We start from the raw sequence: 21,000 nt of genomic DNA on the forward strand, positions 1-21,000 counted from the left end.
GGGCAACAATTTTGCTTTCAAGTTTTCCTTTTTAAAGGGAAAAAGATAATTATGTTTTGTAAGCCAGGCAGATATAATCATGTGTGCTGTATCCGACTAGAAGTTACCCTGACTATAAGCAGCAAGCAAGAGATTATCTCTTTGCGAATATATATGAAATCATCATTGACAATTAGAAATGTGATCCATCACTCCAAGAACTTGATACATTTGTAATCTCTAATCCAGTATAATTGTAACATTCAAATATGTATATTTATAACTAAATTCTATATTGTGACAAAGTGATATTTCTAATATTTCACAGCGAATAATCAATTTTTAACACAATCTGTGCATAAGCCCTTATAAGACCCACTTTACCTATCGAGCATAAAAATTTTGACAACAAATTAAATTTACAAAACATAAAACCCGTATACAAAACGTATACATAAGCACTTTACATGGTGAATAACCAAATCTCATGCGACTCACGTAATAATACCCTGTTAGCCAGCGAAATGTGCGAGTCGGTTGTATGCGTGCAATAAGAATGTTGCTAACAGATGAAGGTATTGGTATATAGAAGTTAGTGTGAAGGTCAGAAAATATGTATATATGGTAGAAATCGGAGAAACTGTGTTTCGTATACAGAGTCCGAAATAAGAAGTTTGATAAATGAGTTTTATTTATTTCAAAGTTAATTTCTATTTAAAAATATAGTCCAAAATAAGAATTTTACTTTGACTTGATTTGAATTCCTTTTGCCTTGATTATAACAAAGTCATTGAATTGTAATCTGACCGAAGGTGATTTGCTGAAGTCTTAATTATTTTTTCAAATTTCAGAAGATTTCATAGTTTCGATGAATTCCAAGCAACATATAAAGCACTAAAGCTCTTTTCATTTAATAAAAATTCAATATGCATAATTTTTTTACAATTTACGCAGTATCTTGCAGTCGTTCACGTTCATCTATAGTGTTTTTTAGTTGATTTTTTGACAGTTTGTAAGCTTTTGCCGGTTTTAGCTGCAAATCTTTATGCTTTTGTTCGTTTCTACCTCGAAATGCAAAAATTGTTTTTAGCCATTAGATTAAAGTATGTTAGTTGGCAACAACAGGCAACATATACATAAGCATATGTGTGTGTATGTTCATATAACATATTCAGTTTGGCATATAGTAAATAAATTGAATTAGATGTCCGTTTTGGCATATTTACGAGTCTGTTTGTGTATGTGACATAAACTATATATGTGCACACATGTGTCTATATATATATATGTATATATATATATATATATATATATATATATATATATATATAACATGAATATGTATTTATGGTCATGTCAAATACGCTAAAGTTCTCAATGCCACATAAATTGAACACAAACAAACGCAAATCAAATATGCAAACGAACAAATTGCTGCGTTTGGCTGGGGGTGTGTGTGTGAGTGTGTATGAATATTTGCTTGTGTTTTAGTATTGTGAAGGTGGCGGGTGACGACTGTAAGTTGAACCCGACACCGGCTTTGTTGTTCATGCATATGATTTTGAATATTTAACAGGTGTGTGCCACGGTTTCTGTACTGCAGCTCAGCGCGCTCGCTTCTGATGCATACTTTATGGCGTCCGATATGTGAGTTGAGCTCTGTGGCGCATACATTTTATACAGTTTGTTTAGCAATACACATTCACACACACCTACACAGCTGTGCTGACCCGTACAAAGCGAACACACTGCAAGTGCAGGGTATTTATCCATGCACTTCAATGCATGCCCTGAGCAACATCTGACACTCGACACACAAATACCGAAGGTAGCCCCAGCAGTTGGAGCTCACTCGCATAGATGGGTTAAACTAATGCTTGAAAGTTCAGTTGCACTTAAGAGTTGTCTGTCTGCAGTGTGTGCCGAGTTTAGCAAATGGTTGCCAAGGCGATTTCAAATGGAAATAAAAACAAACAAGTAAGAAAGCTCTAGTCGGGGTGCCTGACTAGGAGATACCCTGATCCCAGTCCTATTTGCGTTTATTAAAATATCTATCACTAATAGATGCTGAGATCCACGCGTTCACGGACAGACGGACAGGGCTCAATCGACTCGTTTTGTCGTCCTGATCAAAAATATATATACTTTATGGGGTCTGCCACGCCTCCTTCTGCCTGTTACATACATTTGCACAAAACCATTATACCCTGATTTCCCATTTTCAATGGGATCAGAGTATAAAAATTAGATTTTGTTATTGGAATTGCGAGAAATGAATGCCAAGGCATGCACAATCACAGCCACAGTCGGCAGTCGGCAGTCGGCAGTCTAGCAAATCAAGATTTCCAAGTAGTCATCAGTCTAATTGGAATAAGTCTTGGCAAAGTGAGAACAAATAAAGAAACTTAAGTTTTTCTTGCCTTTGTCGAGAATACCAAGATGTATAACGAGATATAACGAGAGAAAAACATATTTGAGTTAATTCTATATATCTAGTATATACAGCTGTGTTCATAAAAAGAGCACTAAATATTGCAGGACGCAATTTAGTGATTAACACAATAATACGAAAACAATTTGAATATTTTTTTTGTTTTAATTTAGATTTTTGTTACAAAAAAAATATTTATATTTATATATTATATATTTATTTTTTTTAAATATTTCTGACTATTTTAATGGCTCTTTAATGTATATTTATAGCTACCGCTGTATATGTTGAAATTTATATAAATCAATTGATATTTTTTATTTATATAAATAATATAACAGCTTTGCTTGCGTTGAGACAGAGAGAAGACGACTTGGGGTCTTATATATATATATATACATATATATATATATATATATATATATACTTATAAATTTTTATACTTATAAATTTAGATATGAGAAGACAAAGACTTTTGTTATACAAGCAAAGCTCTGAGTCTTTAAGCTATTATTATAAAAATGACTCAAGAGTTCGTCATTCAATTGAATGTGTTTCCTCTATGTATATATATATTACTCAATGAACTATATGATATACATATATTATATACATATGTATGATATTATGCATTTCTCCTTCTGTTGTGTACTTTTTTTATTGTTCTTTTTGTGGCTGATTCTTATGTTTAATTAAAATCGACTTCACATAGAGCAACTCTATTAAATACCTCTATAGAAATGAGTTGATATAAGATAGTTTCATAGCTCTTTCACATATATTAGAGTATTACAATAGGAAGATTATATACAATAAAATTATTTGTTATATAAAAGACTAATATATTCTATAACTCTTATGTATGCTCACTTAAGCTTCTTGTTGGAAATCAATTTTTTCTTTTTCTTATCAGATTTTCCGCTCTTTCAACTTTCCAATCCGCGCTCGAGCATTTATCATTATTTACGTGACAAGTCAATATTCAAGCTTGTTCGACAAGTTGTTAAATTGATTTGAGTTAGGTGATATTTATTTATTTGCTGATTGTAATGACCCGAATGTAGAAACAAATTGTCATAATAGTTATTTGACAAATAAATTAAATTAAATGCATTTAAATTGAATACAGCTGCAGCTGCAGCTGCAGTTGGAGTAGCATCTGTAGCTGCTGGTAATTGCATATGGCTTAAAGCTGCAGATGTCATTAAATCAACAAGAAGGCAAAATGGCTTTGCTGCAAATAGTTGAAATTCCTTTTGCTCTGGGCACTGTCAAGAAAAGTAGCAGGCGCTGAAAGCTATGCAGCGACATGGAAGAGACCACATCAGAGAATGGTGAAAATTCCACAGGCCAAGGCAGAGAGGCTGGGGCTAAGCCAGAGACTGAGACTAAGGCGGGCTGGCGTATCGTTTGAGCATCTGTCTCGGACTCAAATCCCAAATGCATGGAGTACCCTGCTCTGTATCTGCTGCACAAAGGCAATGTCAACGCAAGTTGAGATTGAGAGCGGGAGTCAGGGTAGGCTTGGGGAGGGTAGGCAGAAGGAGGTGTTCTGACTGCCAGCTTGAAAAAGCAATCCAAATGGAATTTAATGCTATTTTAATTGAGCTCCATTGCAATGTCTTTGCTAACAGATATTCTCTCTCCACCTCTATCTCTCTCGCCTTATCTGTTTCTTTTGCACTATTTTTGCAGTACGGATTCACTTAAGTTATTTATGGTAAACACGTTGTGTTAAGAGGTTTTGCTCTTGGCATTGCCATAGTAAGGAAATTCGATTTGCATTTTATTCAATCGGTTGCTTCGAATTGCCAATTGCCTTGAGATTCTTGTGGTTGTTGTTGTTGTTGAACTTCCAAAATGCATCAATTTAAATTTTGCAGTAAGTCGTCGGTAAGTTTTTGTACAAAATGCATAAATAATTTACTCCAAATGAAAGCATTACACTATAAAAATCCCTAAGATCTAACTGCTCATCATATTTATTCGCCTCTGCTCTACCTCTCTCCCTCTCTCTAACTCTCTGTCTCTCTCACTCTCTTTGTCTCTCCGTGGTATACATGGGAATTGATGTGCAGTGCCAGCAACAAGACAATTTCAATTTATCATAATTTGCTCACAAATTACTTTTTCGCCAGAGCTTGCCAACTCACGTTGCCAATTTGTTTGACGCTACAGTCGAGCCGGCAGGTGAATCGCAGGTACGGCGATAGTATAACTGGAAATGGGAGCTCGGCAAATATGGCCGCCATTAAAGTGATAAACCTCAAGCCAACAGCTGCGCAAACACATACGACCCATAGGCATTTTGTCGGGCGCTAAGCAGCTCCTCTCTGTCTATGCGTGGGTGTGTGTTAGAGTACGGTGAATGGATCTCAATATGTACTTATAACTAAGCAGACATAGTCAGGGGTGTATGTGTGTATGTGAGGGACTTGCAAAAGTCTAGCAGCTCCATTTATAAAGCTGCAATCAAAAGTCACCTGGATACCCTATCCCCTTAAATATTAACTCTTATTAGATGTTAATCAATGTTAAATATATATTCCTGGATTAGAATGCGATAGATATACTGGTGAAAGTTTAATTATAAATATACGTACAGGTATAAGTGAAAGTAGAAGTATATATTCTTATACTTATTCATATACTTGTACTTATACTTATACTTAATTATAAATATACGTACAGGTATAAGTGAAAGTATAAGTATACATTCTTATACTTATTCATATACTTACACTTATACTTATACTTATACTTATACTTATACTTATACTTATACTTATACTTATACTTATACTTATACTTATACTTATACTTATACTTATACTTATACTTATACTATACTTATACTTATACTTATACTACTTATACTTATACTTATACTTATACTTATACTTATACTTATACTTATACTTATACTTATACTTATACTTATACTTATACTTATACTTATACTTATACTTATACTTATTACTTATACTTATACTTATACTTATACTTATACTTATACTTATACTTATACTTATACTTATACTTATTACTTATACTTAGACGTATACCTTATACTTATACTTATACTTATTACTTATACTTATACTTACTTACTTATACTTATACTTATAACTTACTTATACTTATACTTTACTTATACTTATACTTATACTTATACTTATACTTATACTTATACTTATACTTATACTTATACTTATACTTATACTTATACTTATACTTATACTTATACTTATACTTATACTTATACTTAAATTTATACGCCTAAAAAGGGTAATTTCGCGTCAAGCATTGCTTGTTAAGGTGTATTTTGTTGTTTATTTGTATTGTTGGAAATATTTTGCAGATACATAAGCACCCGCTCACTAACGTGTTCCCGCCCACTCGTGCCCCCTCACACTCCATCTGCAAAGCTGTCATAAAAATTGAGAAATGTGACTGCGATGAGTGTGCACCATTTGGATGTTGTTTTACTTAGTTGAGTTGTTGCTGCTGCGGTTGTTGTTGTTGTTCTTGTTGTTGTTGATACAGCTCGTGCACAGCGTGTCGCTTTCTATATTCACTTTTGTTGTCTACCTGTGTATGCATACCTGTGCACGCCATTTGCCTTTTTAATTGTTTAGGTCAGACCTAACAATGGCGGCTTGCCGACATTTTGTTAGTATTTTTTTTCTTATATGCTCCTGTTCGAGCACCCTTAACAGAAGGCGGTTAGTCTGAAAAATGGCCTGTCATTCACTATGTCAGCTGGCAACAGGTTTTGTTGTTGCTGTTGTTATTGTCATTTGCACAGTTCGACTTGAACGTTTGATAGAAGTGAATGCACTCTGATATATCTGACACTTAAGCTGAGAACTATCCTTGTCTAGGCCTCTCAGCTGGGTTCACTGATTTCGGCGTCCCATCATTTGTCTGCTGACGTCGCAGATGTTTTGCCCTGATGATTTTTCATTTTGAACAGCAATGAACATGGTCTGAATTTAAATTCTGTTCCCAATAACGTCGAAGGAGACGCATTGTGTGCACAAAGTCTTTGGGTTACAGACGTGCAACGACATTACCTTGTTGGGGGCATCTCTCTCTTGTGTCGGCTAGCAGCTGATAATATAAATATCATTGTTGCTTGCACATAATTAAGCAGGAAAGTCAGCAGCTTCGGCTGTTTCTGTTAAGTCTAACGAGACCCCGTAGAAAACATATTGCCAATGGCTCAACTGGCATTAATTTTATTTCCATACATATGTGTGGGTGTTTGGATTCTGGCTTAATGCGCCAGTCTGTTGACTTTCGGCTCTGACGCTAATTAAGCCTGTTTATCGGCGTTAGTTTGGTGCTTAACTTTCACAGCAGCAGACATCATCGAGGCAGGTTTTTATCAGCAGCGACGCCACATCTTGCTGGCATTAGATGGCATCATATATATATATGTACATATATATTGTATATATATATATATAGTGTGTAACTACATGCCCAGCTTTTACTCCATATCGAGATACCAATTCCCTTTCTTATTCACATTTCCATTCCCATTTCCACTTCATACGCCCAACGCTACTTTGAGTGCAATAATAAAGCGATTCTCCCAAATGCCACAAAGCCTTCAAGTTCTAGTCTAATTGAGTAAATTGTCCAGGGAAATGAAAATAGCAAAGCACATGAGTCTGTGGAATTGTCACACACATATACACGCACAGCTAAGTGGCTTGTGCTGCTGTCTGTCGTCTATTTTGTGGTCGATGCGCAAAATCTCAAACAGCTCGCAAACAAAACAAAAAATGCAATTTGAAAAAAGAAAATATTCGCACACACTCAGCCTCCATCTGTGCCTCTGTCTCTGTGTCTATCTCTATCTCTGTCTCTGCGTATGCTGTGAACTCAATTGTTTGTGGTTTGTATGGCCAGTGACATTCTATTAGCAGATAAAACTAATTACATGGAAATCTATTGCGAATGACAGCGACCACATTGCGCAATTTGCCCACCCAGCCTAAAAGTAGGCAACACTTTTAGTTTAAGAATTTTTGTGCGTTGATTTGTTTTGGCAAGCAAAGCTTTAACTTTTACCTATGGCCCGCTTTACTGGTCACTATCACACTCACACACACACACACTCTCTCTCTCAACAAACTTTATCGCATTGGGGGTCACTTGGCAATTGGGCAAATAACCCAATCATTTATCATCATGCTGTTGCACACTCTCAGCTGCCTGCAATTGCCATTCAGCTATGGTGCAGACACTTTAGCATGCTGACAGTTTTGTAACCTGTTTAACTTAACCTGTGACCGCACTTGCTGCTGCTGTTACTGATGCTCATGCCTCTAGCATCTCTCCATCTCCATACGTGTGTGCAACGGTTATACCCTGGAGTGAATTCAAATGGGTAAAGTGTGGCTAGTTGTTGAGGACAAGGCCAATGCCAGAAGCAAAAATGGCTTCAACTAAATGTTAAAATTTAACTTATTTTTCTGAAATGGTTTTAAAAGTAAAGTCTATTTAGCTTTAGTACTGTAACTAGCAACATTTAGTCGACCATTTTCTTTCAAATAGATTTATCTTCACTTATAAATAAATTTATATATCTGCTTCAGCTTGCTTTGCATTTAAATTCGGTTTATTTCTTTTCTTTTCTTAAATACATAAACAAACATATATAAAAATAAAAACAAAATTTAATTGGCTTCATGAATATTCTTTCTTTCTCTTTACTTTGTGATGAATAACAGAGATTTGTCTTGAAAATGTTAATTATTTATGTGTTTTGCAAGTGCTGAGCTCTCTATCTACCTAACAAATGTAGCCGGGACTGCACTTAAATTGCCCTTGTTTATTGTATTTGTTTTTAGAAATTTAATTTTATTAAAGATGAGTCTCAGCTCGAGCCTGCAACTTGAGCTGCCAATCAATCTGTCTAATATAGATTATAAATATATATTTTGCAGTAATAATATAACTAATATTTCTACAATTTCTTTTTTGCTACAAAACAATACGTTCCTATTCCCCACTCATATATACGTATTAATATTAATATATACTCTCACAGCTCCCTCAGCTAAACAGGCTAGCTCGAGTGCATGAATTCTTATAAACTTTTTGGCAATCAAAAGCTAAAGTCTGGATTTTACTTTGTGGTAAGCTTCAAATGTATTCGAAATTGATTTTAAATAGCATCCGCAGACTGCAGAGTATATAAACGAATTATAAAGTGTGACAAATAGATAAAAAAGCAAAATAAAAACAAAAATGAAATCTGTGCACACAAAGGAACGGTCAACTATTTCCGGTTGACTCGATTGACCTGCAAACATTTTTTATTGCATTCGTTGTTGTTGTTGTTGTCGTTGCCGTTGTTGATTATATGTAGTCAAGCCAAGGCCAAAGCTACCATAGAAAATACCATGTGCATGTATCGATTGTATTGGCTGTGGGGCAACGGTGCGTATGAATTTTGTTTTTTATTTACCTGTGAGTTGAGTTGAGTTATCTATGGAGCAGGCCATACAAATGTATTCGAAGGCACTTGGCAATATCAATTTTCCTCGTATTACCATGGCAATTAAGTTGAGTCCAAGTGAAGTGCTGGCTAAACTCAAAATCTCGGTCCGTAGTTGTTCATTGTATGAGTAGGGCTCTGAGCTTTTGTTGTCGGACATGACTACAACAAATAGTTTGGCCAAAAGTTTTTTGCGACTTTTCTGATGCCAAAAGCAGTTTGAAGAGCACACGAGTGCCTGTCTCCACGTTTGCGGCCAAGTGAGCTGCCTTAGCCTGCTTTATGCACTCTTTGAAAATGTCAATTAGAACGTGGTCTTCGTGGTTAGTTAGATGTACATGACCTGAACCGGAGCGCAATTTCCGTTTAAGCCAAATGGCACTATGATTTCGACAATCCTTACGATTGCCGAAGGAAATGCTTACAATGTTAGTAATTTGCACCGTGTGTTTAACAAGCAACAAATGATGTCTGCATGTGTCAGCCCGGCCAGGGGGAGTGGGGTCACAGTGGTTGCTTGTTTATTATTTGCCTTGCACTGATAAGAGAAGCTGTTGCCGTTGAGATGTTGCAATTGCAGTTCACTTGCTAATTAGACTAAGTGCGGCATGTTGTTGCATGATAAGCCACTGGCGCAGCAGTTGATAGGAAATGCATGTAATTGCCGTGTGTCAATAGCTTGGCTATAAAAGCGAGTCGACTTGGCGCCAACTATAACATTTCGAAACGGCTCGACTATGCTGCCAGTGAAGATTTTGGTTCTGCTCGCAGCCTTTGGCTGCCATGCTCTAGTTGAGGCGAGTAATGAGACCACGTTGTGCCCGCCGACAACCGATGATAGCCGCGATGGCGAAGATTCGTTGTGTCCCAGCTTCCAAGACCTGCGCGACATCATTGACGAGATAGCTCTAATGGAGCTCATACAGGCACACTATCAGTGCAACGCCAAGTTCCGCAAGGCCTTGTGCTACTACAATTCGTCGCGCTTCCACTTGGTAGCCCAGCAGCTGCAGCAGAGCGAAGCCTACATTTCGATGCTGGCAGATCTGCGCAATGCTGGCGTCGACACCACCGACATCGAGAGCATTGTGAACATCTTCGCCTGCCTGGAGCTGTCTTTACCGAAACTCAAAAAGAGCTGCGACTGCAAGCAATTGCGCGGTCACACGTTTGTCGGCGATCTACTGGCTAGCATGTCCCATCAGGCTGTCCACGACTACACGGCCGTCGCCCGTGCAAATCACACCAACTTTGGCCTCTTTGCGGACACCATCACCTCCTCGGCCTTCCAGGCGCGTATGCGCACTAATATGGTAAGTAATTGATCGATAACTGTTTGCTTAGCTGATAACCCTTGACTGTTCACAGCTTAAAAGCGATGCGCTGCGCCCGTTGCGCTTGCTCCGTCGCTATGGCTGGGATGTACAAGAAATACTTGGCGCTGCCATGTCCATACTCTCCTGGTGAGCTACATGGACTCGGGACAACAATTCCATACCTATATAGCTGTTGCAGTTGAATATGTAGAAAAAGGTTGAATACTTGAATAGATGAACTGTCAATCGCTCAGAAATTCTAGCAGCCAGTGCTATTGTTGTTTGTTGTGATTAAACTTTGAATATGAATTGATGGCTGGGCATGGTATATGGTTTCAGTTTGCTGTTTAGGTCTTCTTTCTGGTATGCTCAATTCATCTGCTTGATCAGCATCGATAGCTGAGTTGGTAGTGCAGTCAGACTGAAGAGATTTATTTCTGCTTGAACACTCTTCGATATGTATAATAAGCGAGTATATGTCTACCAGTATACAGAGGCACTAATGTGATCCTTATATCACATCATGTCATATCGAACTGAAGGTTTTCGTATGACCAAAGATCTAGCGTGAACTTGACAATCGACTTACAAAGATTCAGCACGAGCTCATAAACACTTAATAATATATATTCAGATTTATTATTATAATTTCACGTCTTTCATATTTGTTTGCCTTCTCATCTTATTTTTTCCTTGGCATAGGAGGTCGACAATGTTCATAAATTAATCTTAACATATGAGTGTATTTAAATTTGATGCGATAAGTAGCCTGGAGCTAAGGGATTAGTTATATGACAGACAAACAGCTGAGCTCTATTTGAAAATTCTATCATCATGCTATAGACAACTGTCTATGGAACTACTCTTTCCAGTTATAACAATAGAAAAATTCTTGGAAACAGAGTAAAAACAAAGGCCGTCTACTTTTGTTTTCTCAGTATTTACTTCAATGGCAGCTCAGATGAATGTATTTAACAGGAATGGCAATAGATATATTGATAGAAACTCAGTTGATTTCGATATGTAAATTAAGTTTAAGCTGCAGCTGCTCATTTTCTGATCAATAGTTGATGTTTTGTTTAACTTTACATTTACTTCAAAGACAAATTACAATTTCAATTTAAATTGTTATTGTTATGTTTATGGTCTTACTTGAGCAGGTCATCAAAAGGTATTGAATCATTCTCTTAAGCAACTCGTCGCCCTTCAATAGGTGTGTAAGGGACATGTAATTAAATCGGAATCGAAAATAAAGGATGCATTATTTCGTACGGCGTGCATATCGCTTGGCACGGCGCCCAGTTGGCTCGCCGGACTCGCATAATTTCCATTTAGCTCGGCCACTTGGCTCGCTCGACAAACAAATTAACGCTCGTTACACTTTCATTGCATGCGCTCAATTTATGGCCCAAATGGACGGCAGACGCCAGTTGCTAGTGTCCCCCAATGCCAGCTGTCGTGTTGCCAACAAACAGCTACGAGCGGGCAACGAAAACAACGACAATTTAATACTCTGGCAGGCATATGTTTATAAAAGTTTTATTTTCCAGCCATTACAAGTGAGAGCAAGTCAGGCTGAAGACTGAATACCCTATGCATAGGCTTTTATATTAAAACTTTGCTTAAACTCAGATAGACCTCAGACCCATGGCGGCTATAGTTCGTTATATAGTTAACGACTAAATTGCAATACCTTCTGTTAGAGTAGAAGAACAGCTGTAACAATTGCAGAAGCTTGTTCAAGCTGGTCCTTGGCTTACGCCTCTACCGCGTCCTTCAGAGCCACATAACGCATGCAGTTCATGCAGTTTTCACATCGCTACACGCGCCTTCTCATGGCAATTGATTTATGTGTGAGACGTGACTTCATTTTTGAGGCAGTTGGGTGCGTGGGCGTTGCAGCAGCAGCACCTGTTGTGTCGTCGCCGCTGTGCTTATTAAATTAACAAAGTAACGATCTGTTTCGCTATCAGCGCGCGCGCGTGTACCTGATTTGTCTCGTGTGCGTGTTAGCCAAATTCAAAGCCATTATGCGTTATAGCTGTATAAACAAACGGCACGCCCACAGCAGCAACAGCGGAGGCAGTAAGTCGCGTACGTGCGTGGCCAAAAATACACACACACACCCAGCGAGCTGTTGTGTGTGGGAGTGTGTGTTGGGCACTCTCTCGTGTGTCAATCAAGTTAAATGTTAATGAATTAGTCGGCAGCGGCATGGGGACCCGCTGACAGGACAGCGCCGCCAGGACTGACAAGTTGTTTTGGTTTCCATGTTCTCAGCGCTCTTGTGGTTGGCGCTTATTCTTCTCCTTCTTTTTCTTCTCCTTCTAGTGTTTGTGCCCGTCGAAGTGATCGACCTGTCAGCGCCCAAAAGCGAAATAAATCGTTGCATACTTACGTGCGCAAACAATTTTCCTTCTTCAAACACCCTGTAACACAAAGACAACTTGTATAACAGCTATAATGTCTGCATAGAGATGGGCTCTAAATTTAATTTACATTCTATGGGTATATTCAAACATATATATATATGGGCTTTCATTGACTTCAAACTAGTTCGTAACCTTCTCAGTTTTGTAGTAACTATTCCTAAGCAGTCGAACATCCACGTCATTCACTCTCTACAGGGCAACTATTTAGTCCTGACCACTTGAATTCTTGTTAGAATTTTTTCTTGCTTCGCTTTCATTTCCAGTTTCACTTTCACTTTTGCTTTCATTTGATTTTGCACGTTGTTTTGCCGGGCAATACGTGTCATTGAATTCATTATGCTGTCAGCATGTTAGTCGCTCGCCGCATTGCTGGGCGCACCTGGCAGAGGGGGCGTGGCTGGGCACGGCTGCTGCTGCTACGTGCAGCAGATTAAAAATATGCATTGCGAAATTAATTAATTAACGCAGCGCTTGTTAGCTGCCATTTAAGCTGACTCTCCTTTCATTGTTGGCATTTTCGCCATATTTCTACCGAATTCTTATAAATTAATTTTCTCTGCGCTTACGACTGTCCGAATTAAATACAAATATGTATAAATTAAATGTGTTTTCATTTGTTTACATAACTCAGCGATAAACATCGTTGTCCGAAATTGATTTTCAATTAATTAGTCCAATTAAGTTTAATGGTTACTTTAACATTCAATTCAATAATCAAGTGTTTGCATAAATATTAAATATTGCATTTACTGCCATTGTCCATAGTTAACCAACCGCATTTCCGCAGGACGTCGCCAGGAAGGATTATCAAGCAAAATATTTTACTGCACACAAAATGAAGACGAGACCAGTCGAGACTACGAGGCTCACCTCTTTTGGCTACGTGCTGTATTCCCAATGGACTGGAATTTAGTTTTCTTTCTACTACTATTTTAACATTATTTATTTGATTGCTACTACTTTTTTAGCTAAAGCTATTACTACTACTACTACTACTTCTTTTTTAGCTAAGGCTACTACTACTACTTCTAATTTTTAAGCTAAACCTACTACTATTTTAACTACTACTAACTTTATCTTCTACTACTATTTTAGCTACTACTACTACTATTTTATCTACTACTACTATTTCTACTATAACTATCTACTATCACTACTACTATTACTATTACTACTACTAGTACTACTGCTACTGCCACTCCTACTGTTCGCTTTGCCTTCACCCATCAATATTTGCTAAAATTAAATTCCCAATTGAATTGTGGGAATTTCACAAATGCTGCAGAGCTTGCCAGCATCGTGGCTTGCACTTCACTTAAAGCACCCCATTCAGCAGTTGAGTTTATTGTCAATCAGTTTGAGCACGCGAATTACCGTGTAGCCGCCATGCATGTAGAATTGTCACATAATGTACCGGAAATATGCTGGCAGTGTCCAAAACAACGCCAGCAACAAACAATGGCAAAGCTCCGCAGACCGTAATTACCCGTCCGATGGTTGATTATTTCAGATCGCTGCTCACAAGCGCCTCGTTCGTGCGCGCTGAAAGTGGATGTCCGGCATAGGTATGACCAGGTGACCAGCTAGACAACGTTGTCTCTAAATGTCTCTAAGCCTCTCTCTCTCTATCACTCTCTAAATTGCTAACATTTTGAAGATAATAATAATACTTTGAAGATGAAGATAGGGAAAAAGAGATGAGCTGTAAGACAAAGATATTGAATATGATCAAATAAAGTAAAATATTAATAATATTCTGGTTATATCTCAATATATTATCATAGTTCAGAGCTCACAAAATATGTTATATAATCCATATACAAAGTATTTCCAAATCGAAAATGGCTTAACTCCGACAACTTGAGTTGAAGTTGCCTCCATGAACTTTAATGCAAGCATTTCACCGCAATTTTTCGTTGGGCATGCATCTGTGGGGGAATTGCAACAATTTGTTGGCTTGATTTGTTCTAAAATTGCATTACGATAACGATCTGGGGGTCCTGCTACGATTGCAATGGCTGCTACAATTCTGTGGCTGGCAATGCATGGCATGGGCCAGTTCAAATGGCTGTCGCTGTGGCTGTGCCAAATGCGATTTGAGGCCCGCATTTGAGGCAAGTGGCAGGCAAGGCAAGGCGAGTGGAAGGCATTCCCAAATGCTCTACAGTTGTTCAATTTCCTTACATATTTTGCAATAAATTGAGTTTGTCAGCGTTCAAATTTGCAACTTTTTGGGACAAAAAGAAAACATTTTCCGAACTGACATTTCACATAAATTGTGCAATTTATTTAAATTCAATTAGAATTAAAACAATTTCAATCAATTGTTGTGCAATTTATGTGCCAGCGAGGCTAGCATAAGGACAGGGAAATGTATCTCTTTGTGGGCAGTGTCTAACAGCTGAAGAATATATTTATATTTTTTATTTCAAATAAAAAGTTAAAAATGTTGTAACTGTTAAGTTAATCCATAATACACAGAACTACCACTTTCAGGGAATTCCAAGTATAATTACCATTTTCATGAAAGTGAATAAAAAAGCTTTTAGTATTTGTGAAAATACACAAGTTTTAACTGAATTCCCACTAACAAAATCGTTAAATTTAACGGGAAATGCGGAATTAAAAGTTCTGTTTATATTTATTAAAGTATAAGTACTTAATTTATTTATTTGTGATTTTTAAAAAGTAGATAAAACTAAAATATAAATGTAAAAAATATTTTACTTACATTTTAGTTCATATATGTTAAAGAAAAACCACAAAGAACAAAGAATCTTGTTAGTAAAAATGCTGAACGCGCTTGCTTCTTCAAGTTCTTCAAGCTGATAAATTTCAATAACTGGAGCAGATTTAAGTAGTTACAATGGCCAACTTTTGATATTTTGGGGCCAAGCTGGGGCAGCTGCAAGACTTCGATTGAGCTAAGCTGGCCTCCTTAGCCTCTATCTATCTATCTCAGCCAGTGTTGCTCGTGGCTTTGCTTTGTTTTGCTTGGCATTTGTGGTAATGTGCTCGTTGATAAAGCAACAGCTATTGCTCAATACTCGTAATGCTGTTGATTTATGGGCTATCTGCTATCAGCCATGGCTGTTTCCAGTTGGTCGAGTGAGTAAGTGAAAGCAGGCGACCATTCGAGTATCGGCTGACAAATCTCATTATGGGTTATGATTTGTGAACCGTGGGCGCCTAGCCTGGGCAAATGGTGTTGGCCAGCTTATCTGGCCACACTGCTGGAGCAGCCGTCTTATTTCTATATCGAATCGAATTGAGTGCCATTGAGGCCTGAATTTCATTCACTTTTATTTCTTCCGTGCGATGGCGTCTGTAATTGATAAATAAAATATTGCTGAACAAGATTTCATTACTGCCATGGCCCGGTCCTGGCCTGGTCCTGGTCTTTGGTCCTGGTCCTGCTTCTGGCTTGCCCCGTTCATGTATGCATTTTAAGTGCAATTTGCGGCTGTCAACAATACATAAATTAATTCCGATGTCCCCCAGTGTTGCAGTGGCCAATGATATATTCGGCCAAAAACTGTTGGCATTTTAATGAGCAAGCCACCCAGCCAGCCAGCCAGACAACGCACTCCAGCAAAAAGAAGAAACTTGGCGAGTTGCCAGTTGGGAAAAAATGCGAAAATGTTTTTTATCAAGGTCGATTGGCATGCAATTATAATGAAATTCGAGTGCGTGGCACCGTGGCAAATATTGCAATTGCAATTGTTGCTGCATCAGCAGCTGCACATCATGTGTGGCATACTTTTTGTGTGGGGCGCGGCAGTGGTGCGGTGGGATAGTGGGGATGCCAGCAGCTTTTTTTCTCTTCTCTTTTCGTGCAGCTTTGTTTGCTGTTTTGTGCTGTTTGGCGCTTATCTCAGCCCGCCTTTAACCAGCTAGCACAACTATTCCTGGTTGTGCCGTTCCCTTTGCCAAAAAGTAGCCATGCGGGCGCTGCTTCTTAACCAGCGCAAATATGTTAACCTACAACAGAGCAGTGCAGAGCTACAGCAAGTAAATAAATGTGCTCGAGATAAACTGGCGCTTTGTGCTGGCCCGTCCATGGGGAACGGCTAGCTCTGCTTGCCAGCTTCCCAGCTTCCCAGCTGCCTCTTAAAGTCAGTCGCTTAAATTCTTCGTTTGTATGCAAAAATCTGGCCATATGCTTGAAGGCTGCCAAATATGGCGCACCACCAACCCACCAAACTACCAACCACCGGCCGTGTACGTGACTTTGGCGCCTGAAAACTACGCGCTTTGCTCAGCCCAAACGCCCATTGTTGGTCATTAATTTGAAGACAAAGTCTGTTTGAGACTTAGCCAGCGCGAAACTCTCACGCCGAACAGGGTGCTGCACCTCCGTATGATTTACAGCTTGATTAGAATATGGAAATCTAAAAGATATTTTCCAGAGATAGTGCCAAACTATGCTAAAAGTAATTCACTTTAAACTACTGACTTTAAGCTATTTGAAAACTCACCATAATGATTGGGGACTTACCTCTCTAAAGGAACAATGAGCTGCGGTCAAGTATTGCATCCTTTTACTAAGATTAACATTTGCATACCTTCTTGGGAAACCTGAAAAGGGTCAATTTGTTGCAGGGCTTTGTTTAAGAAGCGAGGCAACGAGAGGAAAAGGAAATCGAAGAAAGAGAGTGACATACTTAATGATAAAGATAAATAATTGGGAAATAGTGAGCGAGAGAACTGAGAAAAAGAGTGAGATAAACTTAGAGTGAGAAAGAAAAGTTAAGAGAGCGAGAGAATAGTAAAGAGATACAGAGAGAGAAAAGGTATAAGGTTGAAAGGGAAGGAGGGAGGTAGAGAGGGCGAAAGAGGAGGAGAGTGTGTGTGTGTGAGAGTGAAAATGGGAAAATAGACCAAGAGATAGGGAGAGAAGGAGAGAGAGAGAGAGACAGATATGGAGAGTGTGAAGGACAAATATAGATAGAACAAAGAGCAGCGAGAGAAGTAGATAATTGGGAGAGAGGCGGCGAGTGAGGTAGAAAACGAGAGAAAGAGAGGACGCCGACATAGAGAGACAGTGAGAGAGAAAGAGGTTAAAAGGAGCAGACAATTCAGAGAGAAAAAAAAGTATAAAAACAGAAAGGCAGAACAAGAAATCTTAGTTTGTCTCTCTATATCTTCTTCCTTCTTCTAAGATCAGTGCACCAAAAATTAAGTATTATTCAAGGTATATTCAACATATACACTGCTCAAAAATATTGTTCCGCAATCTAATTTTACTATTACATAAACAGTGTATTGAGCAGTCGATTATCCGTGTTCGCTTCCTTTAATTATTGATTCTGTCAGCAGCGAGTAGAACGAAAAAGATTAAAACGACCGTGGAACGAAAACAAAAAAACAAAATTGAAAGCAAAAAGCAATGCAAAAAACAATATTTTATCTAGAATATTCCTGGAAATTATTTTCCTGATTGTTTAGCATTCGTTATAGATGAAAACAGAAAGACAAGGAAAAATCAAAAAAGAGGAAATGCAGCTGACAGGCGAAGTAGCGACTGCTTGATACTCGTTCATGAGTTACGTAATATATCGATCTGTGTAGGCAGACATATGTATATATAGTATATATGTATATTCCATGATAAACGTTCCTAAGGTCAACCTAGCTAATATTCTCTCTTTAGCTAATAAACCAGTCTAAAAGTTCAAGCTATATGAGTACTTTAAAGAAACATTAGATTAAAGCTTGTGTTGTAAGGGTTCACAAACTGCCCTATAATAAAACAGACTTCAACTTGATCTGCAGGGTGGCACCCTGTATATGTATTTGTATATGTTAAGCTACTTTGTCACACAGTGCACGTACGCGGCACGTATGCCGACTGAAAAGGATTGGGATTGGGATTGTCCACGCTTTGGTCAACGCGAGCATCGGACGGTAGGAGCCATCAGCTCGATTTGATGTTGTGGTCTGGCTCCACTGTGGTTTTGTTTTGCGGCCAGCACCGCTGACCCGCTGTCTGAACCTTCGTCTAATGGCTTAGCGAGAGTGAAAGGGCAGTTGAGTGATGGAGGAGATGGAGCGCGTTAAAAAAATGTTTTAGCAGCGCATTTTTTGAGGATAACAGCGTGCACGTGCCATAGCCTGGGCCAGAGCCAAAGGTGGCTAACAAAAGCAGCAGCCAGCGAACCAGCCAACTTTTGGCGTTGAGTGCTGGGGCAGCTGGCCAAGATTTATCAAGCACTGAAATACGTGACGGCAAAGCGTGTCAACTGGCCTGAAGCTGCACGAATTATGACGAATGTCGCCTTGTAAATCTCAACTGGCATTTGCGGACATATGCCATTTAGTGGCCAAGAAATAGCTCCTAATTCGGCTTTTATTGTCTTGTCAGAGTTACGCGATTTCAGCTTTAAGGCTCTGACCAAGTTGTCAGTGCAGAACTTAAAAAGTTTAATGGATTTTTTCATGCACTCAGGCTAAACGTGAAAGGTTATTTAGGAGAACTCCTCGAATATTGTTAACGGCTTACCTTGGCTTTAAGGCCAGTCCAGTGGAGTTGGCGAACCATGTGAATTTACGACTGTCTGTAATCTAGGCGCTCAGGCAGCTCTCGTTAGGCCCGGGCTTCGGGTTTGCCAAACGGTAGACGTTTAATAGGCAAACTGAACTGCAAACACTGCCTCACAATGGCCTCACTGTTGGCCATATAAGCCGCCGGCCCCGCCCCTCGCTGGCCCCTCCTGACCAATGCAATTTGCAAACGAAAATACCAGCATGGACCATTCAGGACGATTGCTTGCCAGTTGGATCTTCGATTGCCATTGGCTGTGGCCTTGGCAACGCTTTGTTGCATTCTCACGCAATTGCTGAAAGCGGCTCCTTCATTCGCCCACATATTCGTTGGCGTTGGTCGAGAGTTTAGCATTTTAATAGGTTCCTAATACCCCTCACTGCCGCCGACTGTTTGTTTATGTAGCAGCTTTTCTCCAAAGTGCCAACAGGGCTAATGCTAGCAGCAAGTAGAAGCTCTTGGCTCTCGGCTCTCGGCTGAAACAATTGAATATTGTGCTAAACATTGGAGCTCCATTATAAACTGAGCTGATTTGCCCTATTGACAAGTTAAAATATGAAATTCAAACAGTTACTTGAGCTTTTCGTTGTTAGGCTAAGAATCGGTCGATTGCATATTCCATTGGGTGTAGTTAAGCAAGTAAATGGTGCACTCTATGTGCTGACTGGAAAGTTGTGTTGTTGCTACGTTCTATTTCAGATAAACGGAAGATCTAAGTTTGGAAAATGGTTAAATTTTTGATTAATTTAAAAGTAGTTCAGATGTTGAAGCTGGAAAGAGGCGCAGTTGTGTATCTATGCTATCTATATTCCATATTTCATATTGAATGCTTACTGAACATATCTATGATATTCCGTTAGTAGTCAGAACTATTTGCTCTTGCTTAAAAACATTGCCTTGCCCAATTGCACTAAGCCTCTTACTCATTCTTAATGGGTATATGATGCACAGGCTAACATCCACATACACACAGACGCCGACCCACACACCCACCCACTCTTCACACATATACACTCAGTTGCAAGTGAAGAACAAACAAATTGAAATAGTTTGCATTATTGTTCTAGTGAAAATGTCAACTATCTTATGTGTACTCACTGCATATTTATTTATGAGAGCCGAACACAAAATTTGGCCAAATTTGTTGACTGTTTTCGTTTATATATGTAAAACTTTTTTGTATGTACAAATGAATACCACCCGTCGCTATGAGAATGTTATAATAAAAACTCTTCACAAAAGAAAACAAAACAAAAGCTTTTATGATTTTCAATTGTACATTGATGTTGTTGTTTTTATATATTTCATTTTAATAAAATAAGTTTTGTTTCTGTGATTTTTAAATATATTTTATTTATTTTGCTATTTTTTATTTTTATATTAGTTTTCTTAAAATTGAGCTTATATATAATTATTTACAAACATTTACCACTTAGTGATTTATCACTTAGTCGGCCAGCTTTTATACCAACCAATAAGCCTTCATTTGAAAGCTGCAATAAAAATTTATTAATTATTTTTTTATGGCCAAATTTTAAAAATGTTTTAAATTAAATTTTTTTATTTATTTACACAAATTGTTATAATTTTGATAGCTAATCAAATTGTTTATTAGCCCAGACCACATGCCTACAATTTAGTTATTTATATTTTCCAAAAACTTGTTTGCATTTTTTAGTTGTTAAATATTTTTCGTACATATTTACAGCACACAATATTTTCTGTAGCATTTTTATAAATTTTCTAAATTTATTTTTAAAGTAAATGAAATTTTTCACAAAAAT

General features: G+C 38.1%; 1 protein-coding gene across 1 annotated transcript; it reads left to right on the forward strand.

Moving 5' to 3' along the window:
* Positions 1-9,641: 9,641 nt before the first annotated feature.
* Positions 9,642-10,497, forward strand: LOC111603820. Its single transcript, XM_023321581.2, has 2 exons — positions 9,642-10,237; positions 10,293-10,497. Exons 1-2 carry the CDS (start codon positions 9,662-9,664, stop codon positions 10,389-10,391), a joined length of 675 nt encoding a protein of 224 aa, XP_023177349.1. The 5' UTR covers positions 9,642-9,661; the 3' UTR covers positions 10,392-10,497.
* Positions 10,498-21,000: the final 10,503 nt, after the last annotated feature.

This window comes from Drosophila hydei, unplaced genomic scaffold, assembly GCF_003285905.1.
Source record: "Drosophila hydei strain 15085-1641.00,03,60 unplaced genomic scaffold, DhydRS2 tig00008134-arrow-pilon, whole genome shotgun sequence".
In the NCBI taxonomy this organism is placed as follows: domain Eukaryota; kingdom Metazoa; phylum Arthropoda; class Insecta; order Diptera; family Drosophilidae; genus Drosophila; species Drosophila hydei.

Excerpts from the sequence above, each read along its gene's own strand:
- LOC111603820 (XM_023321581.2), top strand. The coding sequence starts at position 9,662 with ATGCTGCCAGTGAAGATTTTGGTTCTGCTCGCAGCCTTTGGCTGCCAT. Across the intron at positions 10,238-10,292 it reads CGCGTATGCGCACTAATATG|CTTAAAAGCGATGCGCTGCG; the intron begins GTAAGTAATTGA and ends GACTGTTCACAG.